Below are 16,134 nucleotides of genomic sequence, written 5' to 3'. Positions count from 1 at the left end.
TTGTGCTGTAATTGCTGTTTTATATCTGCTTTTTAACAATATGGATATTTTACATGTTAGAAAGTAAAAATCTGTATTATCATTTTAATGACTACATAGTATCTCATTGTATAAACATACCATCATTTATTTAAATTATTCCCTGTTGATGACCATTTAAGTTATTCCAGCGATGCTACAATAAATACATTTTGCCAAACATTCTTGTATATTTGCCTGATTATCTTCTTAGGATAATATATTTCCAGAAGTGGAGTTTCTGGGTCATAGATTAGGCACACTTACCAAAGGTTGTAATAATTCCCACTCCCACCCTATAATGTATGAGTGCTCATTTTCCTACATCCTGCCGATCCTATCCTCTGAGATTCTGCCTTAGATGCAGGGCAGTTCTGAATGGTGCCGAGAAGCCCTTTCTGGAGGAAATGGGAGGCAGGAAAAGCTGCCACATCCAGGGCCACTCTCCTGGACAAACCTAGGGGTGTTACTTTCTATCACCCAACCCCATCTCCCACCACCAACAGAATGCTTGACAAGACAGCACAGCAGGAGGCTCGGATAGGGCACTCCAGGTTTAACTGGGGGTCTACAAAGAGTGATCATCCAGCAGGAAGCAGGCCTCGCTACTTCCTCTTCTAGTGTCAGTTTAATGTTATACCCCAGTTAACGGCATGAGTAAATATGAGTAAAATAAACATAACATATATAAGATACAATACAAAATAAAAATATTTCTCCTTGATGCAGACACTATAAATGCACACACAAAGTTGAATAGCTTTTAGAACACCAATATATTTTTTTAAATAATTGAATGGGGCATATTTAATTTGTTCCTCTTAGAGAAATCTCCAGAGCTGGCCAGTCTTTATTCCAGGTAGGTGTATAGAGTGAGCTAAAGAATTAAGAAAACAGCTCATCAGGCCAAGCCATTTAATGAGTATAGGCAAAATAGAGAGGGGCTTGGGTTTTTAAAAATATGCTCAGTGGTATTCTTATGAGTCTGTTGTATGAGCTACAGATAATGTTTACAGCTCTTAATCTTTCCTGCTGATTGTCTCCTCCCCACTGTCACACAGAGTTTTCCCTGTTGATCACTGCTCCAACTTTGGAATGTTTTCTTTTCTAATTTATCCATTTAATTCTTTACAAAAGAATTTATTCTCTGGACTGAGGGGAGTACTTTGTGGCTATAACCAGGCTTCTTTGTGTATTACTGATGCTCACTTTTACACATAGGTTTGATGAGAAGAGGGCGGTGCAGCAACTCAGAGCGTGTGGTGTCCTGGAAACCATCCGCATCAGTGCAGCAGGCTTCCCCTCACGGTGAGCGTGGCAGTTTTCAAATATAAGGAATCCTATGGGAGACATTCTTACCTCTTTAAATAAGCTGATGTGAGTTTCTTTACGTAGGTGGACTTACCAAGAATTTTTCAGTCGCTACCGTGTCCTAATGAAGCAAAAGGATGTGCTGAGTGACAGAAAGCAAACATGCAAGAATGTATTAGAGAAACTGATAGCGGTAAGAAAGGTTTTCACTTAACTTTATCTGAACAGGTATTGGCCAAAGGCCTTGTGATTGCAACATTTGAATGCTCTGAGAAATACCACTAATCCAAATTATTTGGGGGTGAGAAGGTGGGGGGCACACTGTCTTAGAGGTCGAGGCTCACTGTGTTTAGGATGCTAGCCCTAGTGAGGGTGATGATCTACTATCAGGAAACAGAATGAGGCCTGGACCCAGACTTGAGACACATTCGTTTTAGAGTTTGATCATTATCAGTAAAAGTTTACCTCGTACTTACTTATGGAAGATAAAAGACCAGGTACTGTGTGATTAAAAAAAAAACTAAGTCTTGTCCTAAGGCAACATAGTCTGTCTTGGAAATTCATTCATTTTAAGGTAAGTATAATATGCCTGGTGTCTATCAAATACTAAAGAAATCAGAGGAAGGCAAAGCACATCCCACGTGTGCTATGGGAAGGAGGAACAATTTCATGGAAGATGCGTGTTTTGGTCAGGCCCAGAAGAATTGGTAAGATTGTATAAAAGTAGAAGGATATTCTACTAGGGGCAAGTGTGAAGAAGTAGGAAAGCATAGAAATTGCTCAGAAAATGGCAAAATGTGTTCATTTTGCTATATAAGATTGGTGTATGGCACAGTAGGGAAATGGTTAAGAAATGTAGGTTGGTGTTTGAAAAGTCTTGTATGCCAAGCTAGGGAGTTCTCAAATTTCAGAATACATCAGAGTCATCTGGAAAGCTTGTCAAAATACGGATTTCTGGGCCCCATCTCACAGAATTTTTTATTCAGTGGGTGTGGAATGAGTGCAATAATACGCATTTCTAACAAGTTCCCAGGTGATGCTGATGCTGGTCTGAGGACTCCATTTTGAGAACCAGTGATCTAATTCATGAAGAATTTAAGATTCATGAGAGGTTTTCTTAGAAAATATTTTCACTTGTTTGACACTAATTTGGATGGATTACCTAACTTTGAGGTAATTAGCCCTAATTATTAACTATTAGCTAAATGTAATATCTCTTCTTTGATAATAAAACCTTTTTTTTTTTTTTTTTTTTGAGGAGCTAAGGCCACTATCTTTGTAATGTATAATAATCATGTTTTTTGAGTTTGGACCAACTCCTTTCTATCCTGGGTTCAGAAGGGAACAGAGAGCAGAAAGTAGGGATAGTTCTCCACCTCATCACCCAGACCATGCCCGGCCTGGTTCAGGGCTCTACAGGGTGGTTTGACAGAGGAGGCTATATGGTAGAAGAGAGCAGGGGTGTGGTGGGGGAAGCTGAGATGCGCCGGGCCCGGGTGGGGGGTGGGGAGAGGAACCACCTTCTAGCTCTGTTTAAGCTGTTTAGGTCTCCAGCTGGGCTTCCTATGTAAACTTTTGTGATTTAAATTGAAATAATTTTACATGTTTTACGTATATGTGGAGATTTCTGATTTTGCGGGTTCATGTGCAAGATGGATAGGAGATACTTATTTACCCTGAAAAGTAGTTTTCTTTGTTTTCCCTTAGAATTGCAGATCATGGTAGTGATTATTATAAATAAATCCCACTCTTCCTTTGACATGAGCATGGTTAATAACCTGCTTCCTTCTAGATAAAGTGGATCAGAATGCAATAGGCCAAAAATAGCATGCATATCTTGTAATCCAAAGTCAATGAGCAATATAAGTGATTATGGTTTTGTAAAAGGAGTTTTGAAATTTGTAGAAGGATTTTAGATACATGTATAGGATTGTGTTTGTTTATTTTTCGATTCTGTTGATAAAAGCAACAGATAACTATTGAAAACTTAACTCTTGATATGAATATGCAAAATTTTTTGTTGTTCGATTCTAATTTTGTGTGCACGGCTTCCGGCCTTTTTCTTCATGCTGGTGTTTTTGTCCCTTCAGCTTTCTCATGGAACATACAGCCTGATGTAATACTTACAGCCTGAGTCAGTCAGAGGGAGTGTCAGCATCTCCATTTCCTTGAGATATTTAAAATGCAGACATGCAAATAATAGCTGCCTATAACTCACAACCAAGTTTTTGGCCTCTGATAATAATTCCAGGTAGAATTATTCTGGAAAATAACTCTTAAACTGCAGTTTTCCTTACAGTCCCTTCTATTTGCTCAACTTACATAGGATAAAAAATCTGGCTCCATTAGTTAATTATGATGTAGCCCAAGTTTTAGCTACTAGCTTCATCCCTTTACTGATTCTGCTTTTAGATATATTTTTTCTCTTTTAAAAGTTCATTTACATGGTCATCATTTCTACTTCTCAGTATACAATTTCTTCCAAAAAATAGGACAAGGACAAATACCAGTTTGGTAAGACAAAGATCTTTTTCCGTGCTGGTCAAGTAGCCTATCTAGAAAAATTGAGGGCGGACAAGCTGAGGGCTGCCTGCATCCGGATCCAGAAGACCATCCGAGGGTGGCTGCTGCGGAAGAAGTACCTGCGCATGCGGAAGGCGGCCATCATTGTGCAGAGATACGTGCGGGGCTACCAGGCCCGATGGTAGGTCTCTCGGCGCCTGTCCACCCTGACTCAGGGCCCCTGGCATTGGAGAGCTCATTGTCCAACTGAGGACAGTTTTGAGTGGTCTTCCCATTTGAGAAGGCAATGCCTCACCTCTTCTTAGTTTCAAAGAGTAACAGGTTTACTCACAAGACAGTAAATAGAGTAAAATTTCACTCACCCTTATGAATGATGTAGATTCATCTTCAAAAAAATTACAAATTACTGCCTACTCATGTCCCCAGTATTTTTTATACTTTGTACTTTTATATGAGCTTGAAGAAATCATCTTTAAATTAAAATAATCATGAATATGTGCTTGTTAATAATGATTCCATTGAGGAGTTTTTAGGAGCAGTTAACTGAGGAGATCTGGAAGAGAGTGACACTTCAGTGTGATTACATATGAGGATAATTTTAATTTAGGACTGTCAGTAGGAATGAATTAATGATGAAGAATTTATGCCCAAACAGATAGATTAGGGATAAATAGACACATTAGCAATGGCACTTCTAAGAAAGCTGGTGGTAAGTAAGCATGGGATGACTGTGGACAGCCAGTTGGCTATGTAAAAGGGACAATATGCACTGTTCTAGAAAGAGCAAACCTTTTTCAGCTTCACTTTCTTTATTGTAATATCAGGTAATGTGGGACATCCTACTTTTCTGAGTTAGGGAAGGCTTAAATCAGATAATGAGTGCAAAAATATTTGGGGGAGCTATAAGTTGCTATACAAATATAAGTGATTTAACATGTACATTATTAGAACAACGACAGTGGAGGTACTACTTATTATGCTGAAGATATTGGTGCTTTAAGTCTCTACAAAACTTATTCCTGGCTTTGTCTGATTACTTACGACATACTGCTCTTTTCTTTGGCCAGTTATGCTAAGTTCCTGCGCAGAACCAAGGCAGCAACCATCATTCAGAAATACTGGCGCATGTACACAGTCCACAGGAGATACAAGATAAAACGAATGGCCACTATTGTTCTTCAGTCTTATTTGCGAGGCTACTTGGCCAGAAATAGGTACCGCAAGGTGAGGCATTATTTCCAACTTTGTTTATTCATTCCATGAACATTAATCAAATTCTACGTCTGTATAGAATACCACGGGGGTTCCTGTGGGCATAGAAACTGAAGGGAGACAACCAACAATTGAAATATATTTTTAAATATTAAATAAGTACATATATTTATTAACAGGATAGTGGATAAATTACCTCCTTTTCCCCCTTTTATCTTTGTAATTAAAAAAAAAAAGTGTATTAGTTTCCTATGGCTGCTGTAATAAATCACCAACAACTTGGTGTCTTACAAAAACAGGAATTTATTCTCTCAGAGTTCTGAGGCCAAAAGTCTAAAATTGGTATCAATGGACCAAAAACCAAGATGTCAGCAGGGCTGTACTCTCTCCAGAAGCTCTAGGAGAGAATCTGTCTCTTGCCTCTTCCAGCTTTTGCCAAGTGGCTGCTGGTGTCCCTTGTGTTTGTGACTATGTCACTAAAGCCTCTGCCTCCATCCGCACATCATCTTCTCCTCTGTGTGTCTAACTTTGCTTCTTTTGTCTGTCTCTTATGAGAATGCTTATGATGGATTTGAGGCCCACCCAGATAATCTACAATAATCCCCCTACCTCAAGATCCTTAATTTAACCACCTCTGCAAAGACCCTTTTCCCAAATAAGGTAACATTTTCAGATTCCAGGGATGAGGATCTGAGGTCCTTAGGGGCCTTTTTTCAGCCAATTATGATGAGCTGTGAATAGGTAGAATATATGATAGATGGGCATAAGATAGTTCCAAGAATGAAACAACCTTAGAAGAATTTAACATGGTGAAAAGAAAATAAATTACATTAATGTGGTTACAGTTGTATTGATTAGAATATGATGCTTGAGACATTTTTGACAAATAATCTTTATAGCTGGCAATAATCAACATGACTATACATAACGGATCACCAGATTAATCTTAATCATGACGTCTGACAGTATATGATTTTTATCTCTTATTTTGGCAAGGCTTTGAGTCTGTCCTTTAGGATATACTCTACATAAGACAAATACAGTCTGGATTTTAGAGCTCTGTGGTCATCATCGTTAGAAGGAGCATCAGTAGGGTAATTTGAGAGACATGTCTCTGGTCACAGACAATGCGTGAGCATGACCTAGGTCCTATTTATGTGTTTATATTTCTTATTTTGAAATAATTTTAAAGAATAAGGAAAAATGAAAGTTGATGAGATTTGAATGAGCATATTCTATAGCTCTGTTTTAAAGAAAATTTGAAGACAGCTACTCTAGGTCTCTCTCTCTACCCACACCTTCTGGTGCTCTTTCTCTACAAGCATGAGCTTTCAGGGAGGGAATAGCCTTGTTAATCTTGACCTTTTTGATACAACAAACTGGTTACCCTACTCCCTGCCTCGCACTCCCCCACCATTTGCCTCAGGAACATCTGAACCGGGTTGTGGGGCCATTGGTTTAGCAGAGGCAGGCTCTGGCCAATTCAGCTCCCACTGTGACTAGATGTGGCAGGGGTTGCAAGTTAGAGGCTAACTCACATTTAGGCCAGTAGCACCCCATTAGTGCTTCCTCTAGCTGTGTTCAAGTCCAAGCTTCCCCTTCATGGGATTTGGGGATCTTAAAGGGAGAGCAGGTGTTATTTAATTTTTCTGACTCACTGATGGACATGCGATTGAGAGTGGAAGCTCTCTATTTACTGTTTCCAGTTGACTAAATTTCAGAAATGGACCAATGTCTGAAGTAACGTGGAAAGAAGGAAATGGAATAGGAAAATGGCATTAATAGCTTTGCCACTGTGTGCTTCTGAGTTTTAAATCTGAAAGCCTTCAGTTTCCATCACTGAGTCTAACCCAGTTGGTCACTAGTCATCCGGATGAGATTAGGGGCTCCCTCAGGATTTTGATGTTCTGTGAGAGCTCAGTATGCTGGCTTCACTGCAATGTGAATCACGGCGACTGTACTTAGTGGAACCTGCAGGCTGCCTTAGCATTAGGATAGCAGCCAGAAAGGGCAGCCTTCAATTGCCAGAGGGACTAGTAAGATCTCCTAAACACCTATGATTTTTTTGTATTTGGTCATTTAAAACTTAACCACTTATCTCTTAAATGTATTCTTTAGAATGTTACCTTTTTTTCATTGTTAAATAACCTAAAAAGAGAAGCTATTCTTTTAATGATTTTATTAAGGTACTCTCTCTTTTTGAATTGTTTCAGAGATTTTTACATATAAAAAGTTTCACAAGAGATACATTATGTCCATTTGTAATAATTGCTAATAAATACTTAATTAGGTGTGTACATTTAAACATCATCTATATCACATAAGAGTTATCTCATTAAACCTCAAGGTCCTTGGAAGGACCTCAAGGTTTTGCTAGTTTAACCTGTCTTAAAATTCAAGAATTTTTTCCCTATCATTTCTGGAAATTGTTTATAAACTCCCTACTTGATGGTTGTTATTGACAAATTCATTTCATAAGGCAACTTTTTGTTATAAGTTGTTTGTAAATTTAGGGTAATATAATTTTTTTTAGACAATATGGTATAAAATCAAAATTAAGATTAGTTTACTTCACTTCAACTTTTACTTTTCTTTTGAAGCTTCTCTCTACTACCTTTGCATTTCCTAAGTGGATTCCAGCTACATTTGAAATAGCAATGGGAGATCCTCATTAAAATGGCATTCCTCAAATATGGCAAACAAGAGTGTTATTTTTTTTGTTTCTGGGGGATAAAGTCAATAAATCAGTAACAAACTTTGCAGTGCCCTAGCGTTGGCTTCTATAGTCAGCTTGCAGGTCATGCCTCATGTTTTCAAGCATCGACCTAATGAATGGTCATATGGTATCAGCAGTAAGGGTGTGTGTGTGTGGGGGGGGGGGGGTCAGTGTTTTATTTTAATACTACAGGGTTCTATTCTTTTTATAGGGATCACCTATTGCTAACAGAAGTCATATACCAATAAGAAACCTAATATGGTTTTTTCTTTGTTTTTAGAATTGTTTTCCTTTTAGTATACACATACACAGCATCTATGTGTATCCTCTGCTTATCATCATTATCATCATATGTATACATATAACATATGAACATAACACAGACTTTGTAATTTTTTTAATTTTTTTTTTCAACGTTTATTTATTTTTGGGACAGAGAGAGACAGAGCATGAACGGGGGAGGGGCAGAGAGAGAGGGAGACACAGAATCGGAAGAAGGCTCCAGGCTCTGAGCCATCAGCCCAGAGCCCGACGCGGGGCTCGAACTCATGGACCGCGAGATCGTGACCTGGCTGAAGTCCGACGCTTAACCGACTGCGCCACCCCGGCACCCCAACACAGACTTTTATATGATTCTCAAATCACCTTTCATTTTATTTATTTTGAGGGAAAGAGAGAGCAGGAGAGCACATGTGCACACGAGCAAGGAAGGGGCAAAGAGAGAGGGAAAGAAAGAATCCCAAGCAGCCTGTGCACTGTCAGTGTGAAGCCCAATGCAGGCCTTGATCCCACCAACTGTGAGATGATTACCTGAGCTGAAAAAATCTGACACTTTAGCACCTGGCGCCCCTGAGTCTACTTTTTAAATCTCCTTTTAAAATAATTTTGTGCCTCCGTATATTTGTGCTATGTACAATCCATATAGCACATTGTTGGTTCAAATTTTGTATCTTTCCCTTTAGATAGTTTATGGATTCCATATAATGTTGAACCTTGAGTCCAGTCCAGGGTCTGACATTACCTGTTCTTACCTCTTCTGTGCAGATGCTCCGTGAGCACAAAGCAGTTATCATTCAGAAGTGGGTCCGGGGCTGGCTGGCTCGTACCTACTACAGGAGGAGTATGCATGCCATCATCTATCTTCAGTGCTGCTTCCGGCGGATGATGGCCAAGCGTGAGCTAAAGAAGCTCAAGATCGAGGCCCGCTCTGTGGAGCGCTATAAGAAGCTCCACATCGGCATGGAAAACAAGATAATGCAGCTACAGCGCAAAGTTGATGAGCAGGTGTGTTTTATTATTTAAAAAAAAATTATTTTTCTTAATGTTTATTTTTTTTCTGAGCGAGAAAGACAGACCCTGAGTGGGGAGGGGCAGAGAGAGAGGGAGACACAGAATCCAAAGCAGGATCCAGTCTCTGAGCTGTCAGCACAGATCCCACTGCAGGGCTTGAACTCACGAACCATGAGATCATGACCCGAGCCGAAGTTGGATGCTCAACTGATTAAGCCAACCAGGTACCCAACCAGGTGTGTTTTAAACAGGAGCCCTGAGAGTGGGGCATGCTTGAAGAACTCCACTGGGATTATTTTCAGCAGTATCTCCCCTTATTTTACTTTTCAGTCGCAGCAAAAAGGTAAAATAATAATGACAGTAAGGAGTACGGAAATAGTAACAAGCTTATAGGTAAGATTATGATTGCAAGGACTAAGGTAGGAAATTTACAGCCAGACCTTAGTGCCCAAGAGTCATATTATACTTTATACTTTCTAAATCTCTTTTGTCATTATCATTCATTTGCATAAAGTATAATGTTCCTTTTACAGATGAGTCGTTTAGCATTGAGATGGCAAAAGAAGCAGGAAGACGTCTGTGCTTTGGGGGAGCTTACAGTCTATTTGCAGAGATAAAATTTGATTTCCTAGAGATAGTTACTAAGTAATATTTTAGCACATGCAAATGATACAATGGTAATTGGTAATATATAAATACTGAGGACAGCAAAAAACAAAACAAAACAAAACAAACAAAAAAACACACAAAAACCCAAAAAACAGAATAAAGCAGGATCCATCAGGAAGGTTTTCTGAGTGGGAGGAGTTTTAAGGTAACAAAACGATTTGTAAGTAACTTGCAATTTTGTGGCCATTTTATCATTTTTAAGAATCACTTGGGAGCATATGGCTTTTATAGAATATGGATTTGTTTTCCAAAGCAAGTATAGATGTTTCTATTTCTGGCTTAAGAATAGGAAATTAAGAATTTACTGTGGTACTTACCTTGTGACTGTGAGAAAATCACATCCATGCTACAGAATTAACTGTGCCTAATCTTCTTTTTGTATCCCTAAGAATAGGCCTTAATTGTAAAGGTTGCGGTTAGATACTCTATTGTTGCTGTGATGATACAGCATGAATATGATCAATAAATAAGGTTATCTCAAAATACATTTGATGATACATATGTTTACTTATTGTTACTTATGTATATGTTTAAAAGAACAAAGACTACAAATGCCTCATGGAGAAACTGACCAATCTGGAAGGAATATACACCTCTGAGACTGAGAAATTACGAAGTGACTTGGAGCGTCTTCAACTAAGTGAGGAGGAAGCTAAGATTGCCACTGGACGGGTCCTCAGTCTGCAGGAAGAAATTGCCAAGCTCCGGAAAGACCTGGAACAAACTCAGTCGGAGAAAAAATCCATTGAGGAGCATGCAGATAGGTACAAACAGGAAACTGAGCAGGTAGGATCTAGTTATCGTATCCCCATCTACTCCTTTCACCAAGGAAATGTGCTGTCATCATGACCTGGCCCATGTGGCTCAGTGTTGGTTTCACCTGAAGGTGAAATACAAATGTCAGTTTGCTTCCTGTTCCTTATTAGTATTTTCCAAGCATTTCTCCCACATGATGCGTCTTTTAGTAGAATCTTTTGACTCTAGTAAGATCAGAGGCAAAGAATTAAAGGCCATGTACCTACTCTCACTCTTACTTTAAATACATAGGTCTGGATGAAGTGTAGACTCCTTTTGCTTCAAAAGAGTTAACATGATTAAGAAACCAATCAAACCGTGAAATGTCACTAGCTGATAGTAGAGATCTTTATGGAAACCCACATCAAGGCTGTGTTAGAAGTCCGAGAGAGAGAAATCCAAATGTCTGCACCCTGAGGGTAGCCAGGAGCTGCTGTGCAGATAGAACAATAACAAGAATGCCTGCATATTGGTGCTTCTACATTACACACATTTATATTAACTTCTATCAGAATTTTATTAAATATGGAAAACATTAAGGTTCTCAAACAGCGATACAATGTATTGTTTAAACAAAAGTACCTCAACATAAAGCTTACTTGAAAAAAGTGATAGATTTTCATAAGTTCCACTAGTATTACCATTTTTTTTTTTCAACGTTTATTTATTTTTGGGACAGAGAGAGACAGAGCATGAACGGGGGAGGGGCACAGAGAGAGGGAGACACAGAATCGGAAACAGGCTCCAGGCTCCGAGCCATCAGCCCAGAGCCTGACGCGGGGCTTGAACTCACGGACCGTGAGATCATGACCTGGCTGAAGTCGGACGCTTAACCGACTGCGCCACCCAGGCGCCCCTAGTATTACCATTTTTTTTTTTTAATTTTTTTTTCAACGTTTTTTATTTATTTTTGGGACAGAGAGAGACAGAGCATGAATGGGGGAAGGGCAGAGAGAGAGGGAGACACAGAATCGGAAACAGGCTCCGAGCCATCAGCCCAGAGCCTGACGCGGGGCTCGAACTCACGGACTGCGAGATCGTGACCTGGCTGAAGTCGGACGCTTAACCGACTGCGCCACCCAGGCGCCCCAGTATTACCATTTTTAAGTGAAAACAGATTTGACTGTTGGCTGTAACTACTGGCAAAACTCCCAGTTTCCTATGCTTTTTCTGTATTGACTTCTGAATATTAATACAGCCTATGCAGTAAAAACCTTGGAAAGAGCTACGATGCAATTCAGATAGGATAGTGTACAATCTTTCCATGGTGTTCAGGGTCTTAATAAAATACTTCCTCCTCTGTCTCTAGCAGATCTGAGTTCTGTGTACAGAAACAACAATGCCTTTAAAACACGTTATTTTGACATGATAAACTTACTCTATCAGAATTCAAATATGCATTGAAAGGGATATTCTTGAAGCTTAAGAGCTCCTTTTCATTTCCTGAGCCCACAGAAGCTTTTCAGATTCCTCTGAGTCCATAGGGTATTTAGGCTTGGTAGGAGTATTCTCTTTTCCTCTTCAAAGTTAAGTTCATACCTTTCTAGTCTGAAAGAATAGCATACATGAACAGATTGAGATTTTTCCTTTCTTTTTATTTCGTTATCTTCTGCTTTCCCCAGAGAGAGCTATAGGCACTAGCATAAATTCTTTTTTTTTTTTAAATTTTTTTTTTTTTCAACGTTTATTTATTTTCGGGACAGAGACAGAGCATGAACGGGGGAGGGGCAGAGAGAGAGGGAGACACAGAATCGGAAACAGGCTCCAGGCTCTGAGCCATAAGCCCGGAGCCTGATGCGGGGCTCGAACTCATGGACCGCGAGATCGTGACCTGGCTGAAGTCGGACGCTTAACCGACTGCGCCACCCAGGCGCCCCATGGCACTAACATAAATTCTTAAAAAAATTTTTTTAATGTTTATTTTATTTATTTTATTCTTTTTGAGAGAGAGAGAGAGAGACAGACAGAATGTGAGCAAGGAAGGGGCAGAGAGATACACACATCCGAAGCAGGCTCCAGGCTCTGAGGTGTCAGCACAGAGCCTGACACAGGGCTTGAACTCACAAGCTTTGAGATCATGACCTGAGCCGAAGTCCAATGCTTAACCGACTGGGCCACCCACGTGTCCCAGTAGGCACTACCATTAATTCTTTTGAGTAGAGTGTAGCGATCGAGAAGAATGAAAAAATTCCACTGTGACAGCCAGCTTTGTGGTCAGAAAAGCTACATTCCCAGCCAGGCTGATCAAGGAGCTTAGAAGGTACACTAGACCTGTGGTTTGTGCCCAGGAGTGTGTATCAGAATGTCCTGGAGAGTTTTTAGAAAGATGCCTGGCCAAGTTCTAGGGGTGTGGGCTAGCACGTGTATTTCAAAGAAGCAGCACAGTTTACTGGTTGCACACCGCTGACAGAGCAACTTCTTTCACAAGCACATAGGGAACTCTGGGCTTTCTACTGACAGCAGCTATTAAGGTCATATCAGTATGGAGGGAAGAGACTGAGCCATCAGAAGGAATACCTTCTGGACTGACTTCTGCTCTGGCACAGTGTTCCTGTCTAACCTCCCTGGTCTTTAGGGATTATCAGTCACAGAGCCCTCTTTCTCTGTCTCTGAACTCCTGATAGTTTTCTCTTTATGATTAAAGCTGTTGCTTTAACATGTGACTCTTGATTTCAGGGTCATGGGTTTGAGCCCCACATTGGGCATAGAGCTTACTTTAAGAATGAATGAATGAATGAAGCTATCACTTTAAGAGTTCCTTAAATTTATGCTTAGAGAAAAATTCAAATTTCACTCATCACAAACACATATTTATTTCAACGATGAACTGAGTAAATTATAGACTTTGCACAGTTAACCTTTGGCTTTGATTTTTGCTTCCTGGGAATCCTTATCCAACTGGGAACTAGAAAGTGAAAGGTCAATGTGTTTTGTTTATTGTGTGTGTGTGTGTGTGTGTGTGTGTGTGTGTGTGTGTGTGTTTCAAAATATACATATACATAACATAAAATTTACCACTTTAACCATTTTTAAGTGTGCAGTTTTGTGGCATTAAATACTTTCACACTGTTGTAAGGCCAATGCTTAAACATGGAATAAAAGGACCAGTTTGCAACCTTGTAAAACTCTTAAAAGGAGATGAAAGGGAAATTCTCTTTCTCAAGACAGACAGCAGGGAGCTTCAGAAGGAATTCAGTGAATTCCAGAACCAAAATGCCCTTCATATCTTTCTGAACCTTCTTAATCTCTCTTAATACCTGAATCACGAGTACACATAAGTTTTGTGTTAGGCTGTTGAGGTGAGAAGACATTATCATTCCTTCAAGAGCAAATACTTACTAGGTGTCAGGCAGTTGCTAAATGCTCAAGGTACAAAGTAAAATAACAGCAGTTATCTCCATCCTCCAGGAATTTCCAGTCTATTGGGGAAGGAAAAGTAAATCATTTATAAGGGCTGTAACGAGGGACATACAGGGTCCTGTAGGAGAGACACCCAATTGGAGGGAGTTTCCAGGAAGGCTGTCTGGAGTAATTCTTGAGCCAAGTTTGAAAGAAGACTAGATAGAACTAGGCACAGAAATGGGGCACAGAGATGTGGAAGTAAGGAGGGACTGCTGTGTGGTCTTTATATTCGGTACTGGGTGTCCTCTGTCTACTGCAGCCACCTGAGTTTATTGTTTTATTTTATAGCTGGTATCAAATCTGAAGGAAGAAAATACTTTGCTGAAGCAGGAAAAAGAGGCCCTCAATCATCTTATCGTGGAGCAGGCTAAGGAGATGACAGGTAAGGCTCGCGTGGCCATAACCTACAGTGCTTCAGCCAACCTCAGACCAACGTTTTCTAAGTTACAACTTTGCTTAGAGCTTAAATGTTTTAAAAAGTTGAGATTGTCATCCCTCAACTCAGGAAGTTCCAAGAGGCAAGCACAGTAAGTATTTTGTTTGATTTAGTTGGTGAACTCGTAAATCTCATCTTTCTATGTACGAATGTGAATTCATGTACAGTCACTATCATCTGCAATTAAAAAAAATGAATTGTTCTCCATTTATGATGTTACTTATGACTCATAGGTTCTATTGAATTAGGAAGAAATCGTGAGCTAATGCGTATGCATGTCTATTTACTTATTTTTTGCTAAACCAATAGATATTATTCTCCCAAGATAAATTACCTTTTTTCCACCAAAAAAGAAAAAAAAAAAGCAGCTCTAATTTTTTGAATAGAAAACTAACTAGATGTGGACATTTACTCCATTTTCCATTTGTAAGATAGATAAGAATTATGATAATTTACAAGTAGTCCACATGTAAGTAAACATGGGCTAAGAAGATGTAGATCTAAGCTATAGTAATTGGTGGTGGAGACAGGGAGAAATAAATGGATTGGAGCAAAGATACAGTATATGAAAGAATCACCAGAACATTATCCTTTTTGATGTGGTATTCAAAAAAGGGATAAAAATTTTCTAAAGTTTTGACATGAGCTATTTCAACAATAATGATGTGTTATTACTAATGAGTAAAATAAGGGGGAAAATACTTGTTTATGAATAAAATTAATGAGATCAGTTGTTAGAATGTTAAATTTTGGATGTCAGCTGGGGCCTCTATATAGAGATGTCCTAAAAACAAATTGAGATTAAAGATTAGAGACAGAAAGAAATAGGCCTTAAGGTACCATTAAAGCTATGATGGTAAGAGAGCCCTCTGTGCCTTTTCCCCTACCACCTCCTCCCTAAAAGGGACTAATGTAAAGAAAAGAGAAGAAATCTGAAATTAAGCTTTATAGGATGTTCACAGGTAAAGGATAAGGTGAAGAAAAGAAACCAGAAAGGAAAATTGATAGGAGAGATTGAAACAGTCACTGAAGACATGGAAAGAAGGCTACTAGGATGCAGAATGTAATGGAAAGATCCAGAATGATGAGAATACTTCTGGGAAATTGTAAAATGTTACTTGAAATTGGATGAGAAGAACAAAGAAATAACATTGGATTTGCCTAGGGAAAATTTCTTGGTAGCCTCAGGCAGCTTCTGCAAACTGGTAAGAACAAGACAATTTATAGAATGTCATAGGGAGAAGAGATTCTTTCACTCATTAATTTACACATTAGTAGAGCCCTACCTTAGGGAAGCACTGTAGTGGGCACCAGGGAAGCAGTAGAAACAAGGCATTTGCGGCCCTTGCCCTTATGATAGAGCTGATGGGGAAAGAAATGGTGAAGCCATCGAAGCAAGCAGGGCAGATTAAGGTCTAGTCACTAAGCATGAGGATAAAGTGGGCCATATAAATATTAGGAAGCTTAATACATTTATAGATGTGACTGGTTGACTCAGTGAGTTAAAACATACAGCTGAGATCTGTGGCTTTTTTACTTTGCTTTATTTATAGTCAGGGGCTCGTCTCCAGTCTCCAGATGACATCCCAGGCAAATGCAAGCTGCTGGCAACAAAGTGAGCAGAATGGGGTGGTAAACGGAAAGTTCAGGGTGCCCCCCGCAGCACACAGGAGAAGTAACCACACACATGACCAGACATGGGGATCTTATCTGGTTAGAATTGGGAGAGTAATAGGACTGGGGGCTGTTCAGCATGCTGGAA

The 16,134-nt window shown here is 39.5% G+C and overlaps 1 protein-coding gene across 1 annotated transcript in view; it reads left to right on the top strand.

The window, feature by feature from the left end:
• The window catches only part of MYO5A (myosin VA), a 132,541-nt gene that overhangs the window by 67,240 nt on the left and 49,167 nt on the right, over positions 1–16,134 (top strand). The window contains exons 19-25 of the mRNA XM_040493375.1: positions 1,240–1,326; positions 1,414–1,522; positions 3,822–4,033; positions 4,920–5,076; positions 8,825–9,064; positions 10,277–10,525; positions 14,225–14,318. Coding sequence (XP_040349309.1) covers positions 1,240–1,326; positions 1,414–1,522; positions 3,822–4,033; positions 4,920–5,076; positions 8,825–9,064; positions 10,277–10,525; positions 14,225–14,318 — 1,148 coding nt within the window. The remainder of the gene's footprint in view (positions 1–1,239; positions 1,327–1,413; positions 1,523–3,821; positions 4,034–4,919; positions 5,077–8,824; positions 9,065–10,276; positions 10,526–14,224; positions 14,319–16,134) is intronic.

This window comes from Herpailurus yagouaroundi, unplaced genomic scaffold, assembly GCF_014898765.1.
Source record: "Herpailurus yagouaroundi ecotype Mexico unplaced genomic scaffold, PumYag 184, whole genome shotgun sequence".
Classification (NCBI taxonomy): domain Eukaryota; kingdom Metazoa; phylum Chordata; class Mammalia; order Carnivora; family Felidae; genus Herpailurus; species Herpailurus yagouaroundi.
This window is presented reverse-complemented; position numbering and strand designations above follow the sequence as displayed.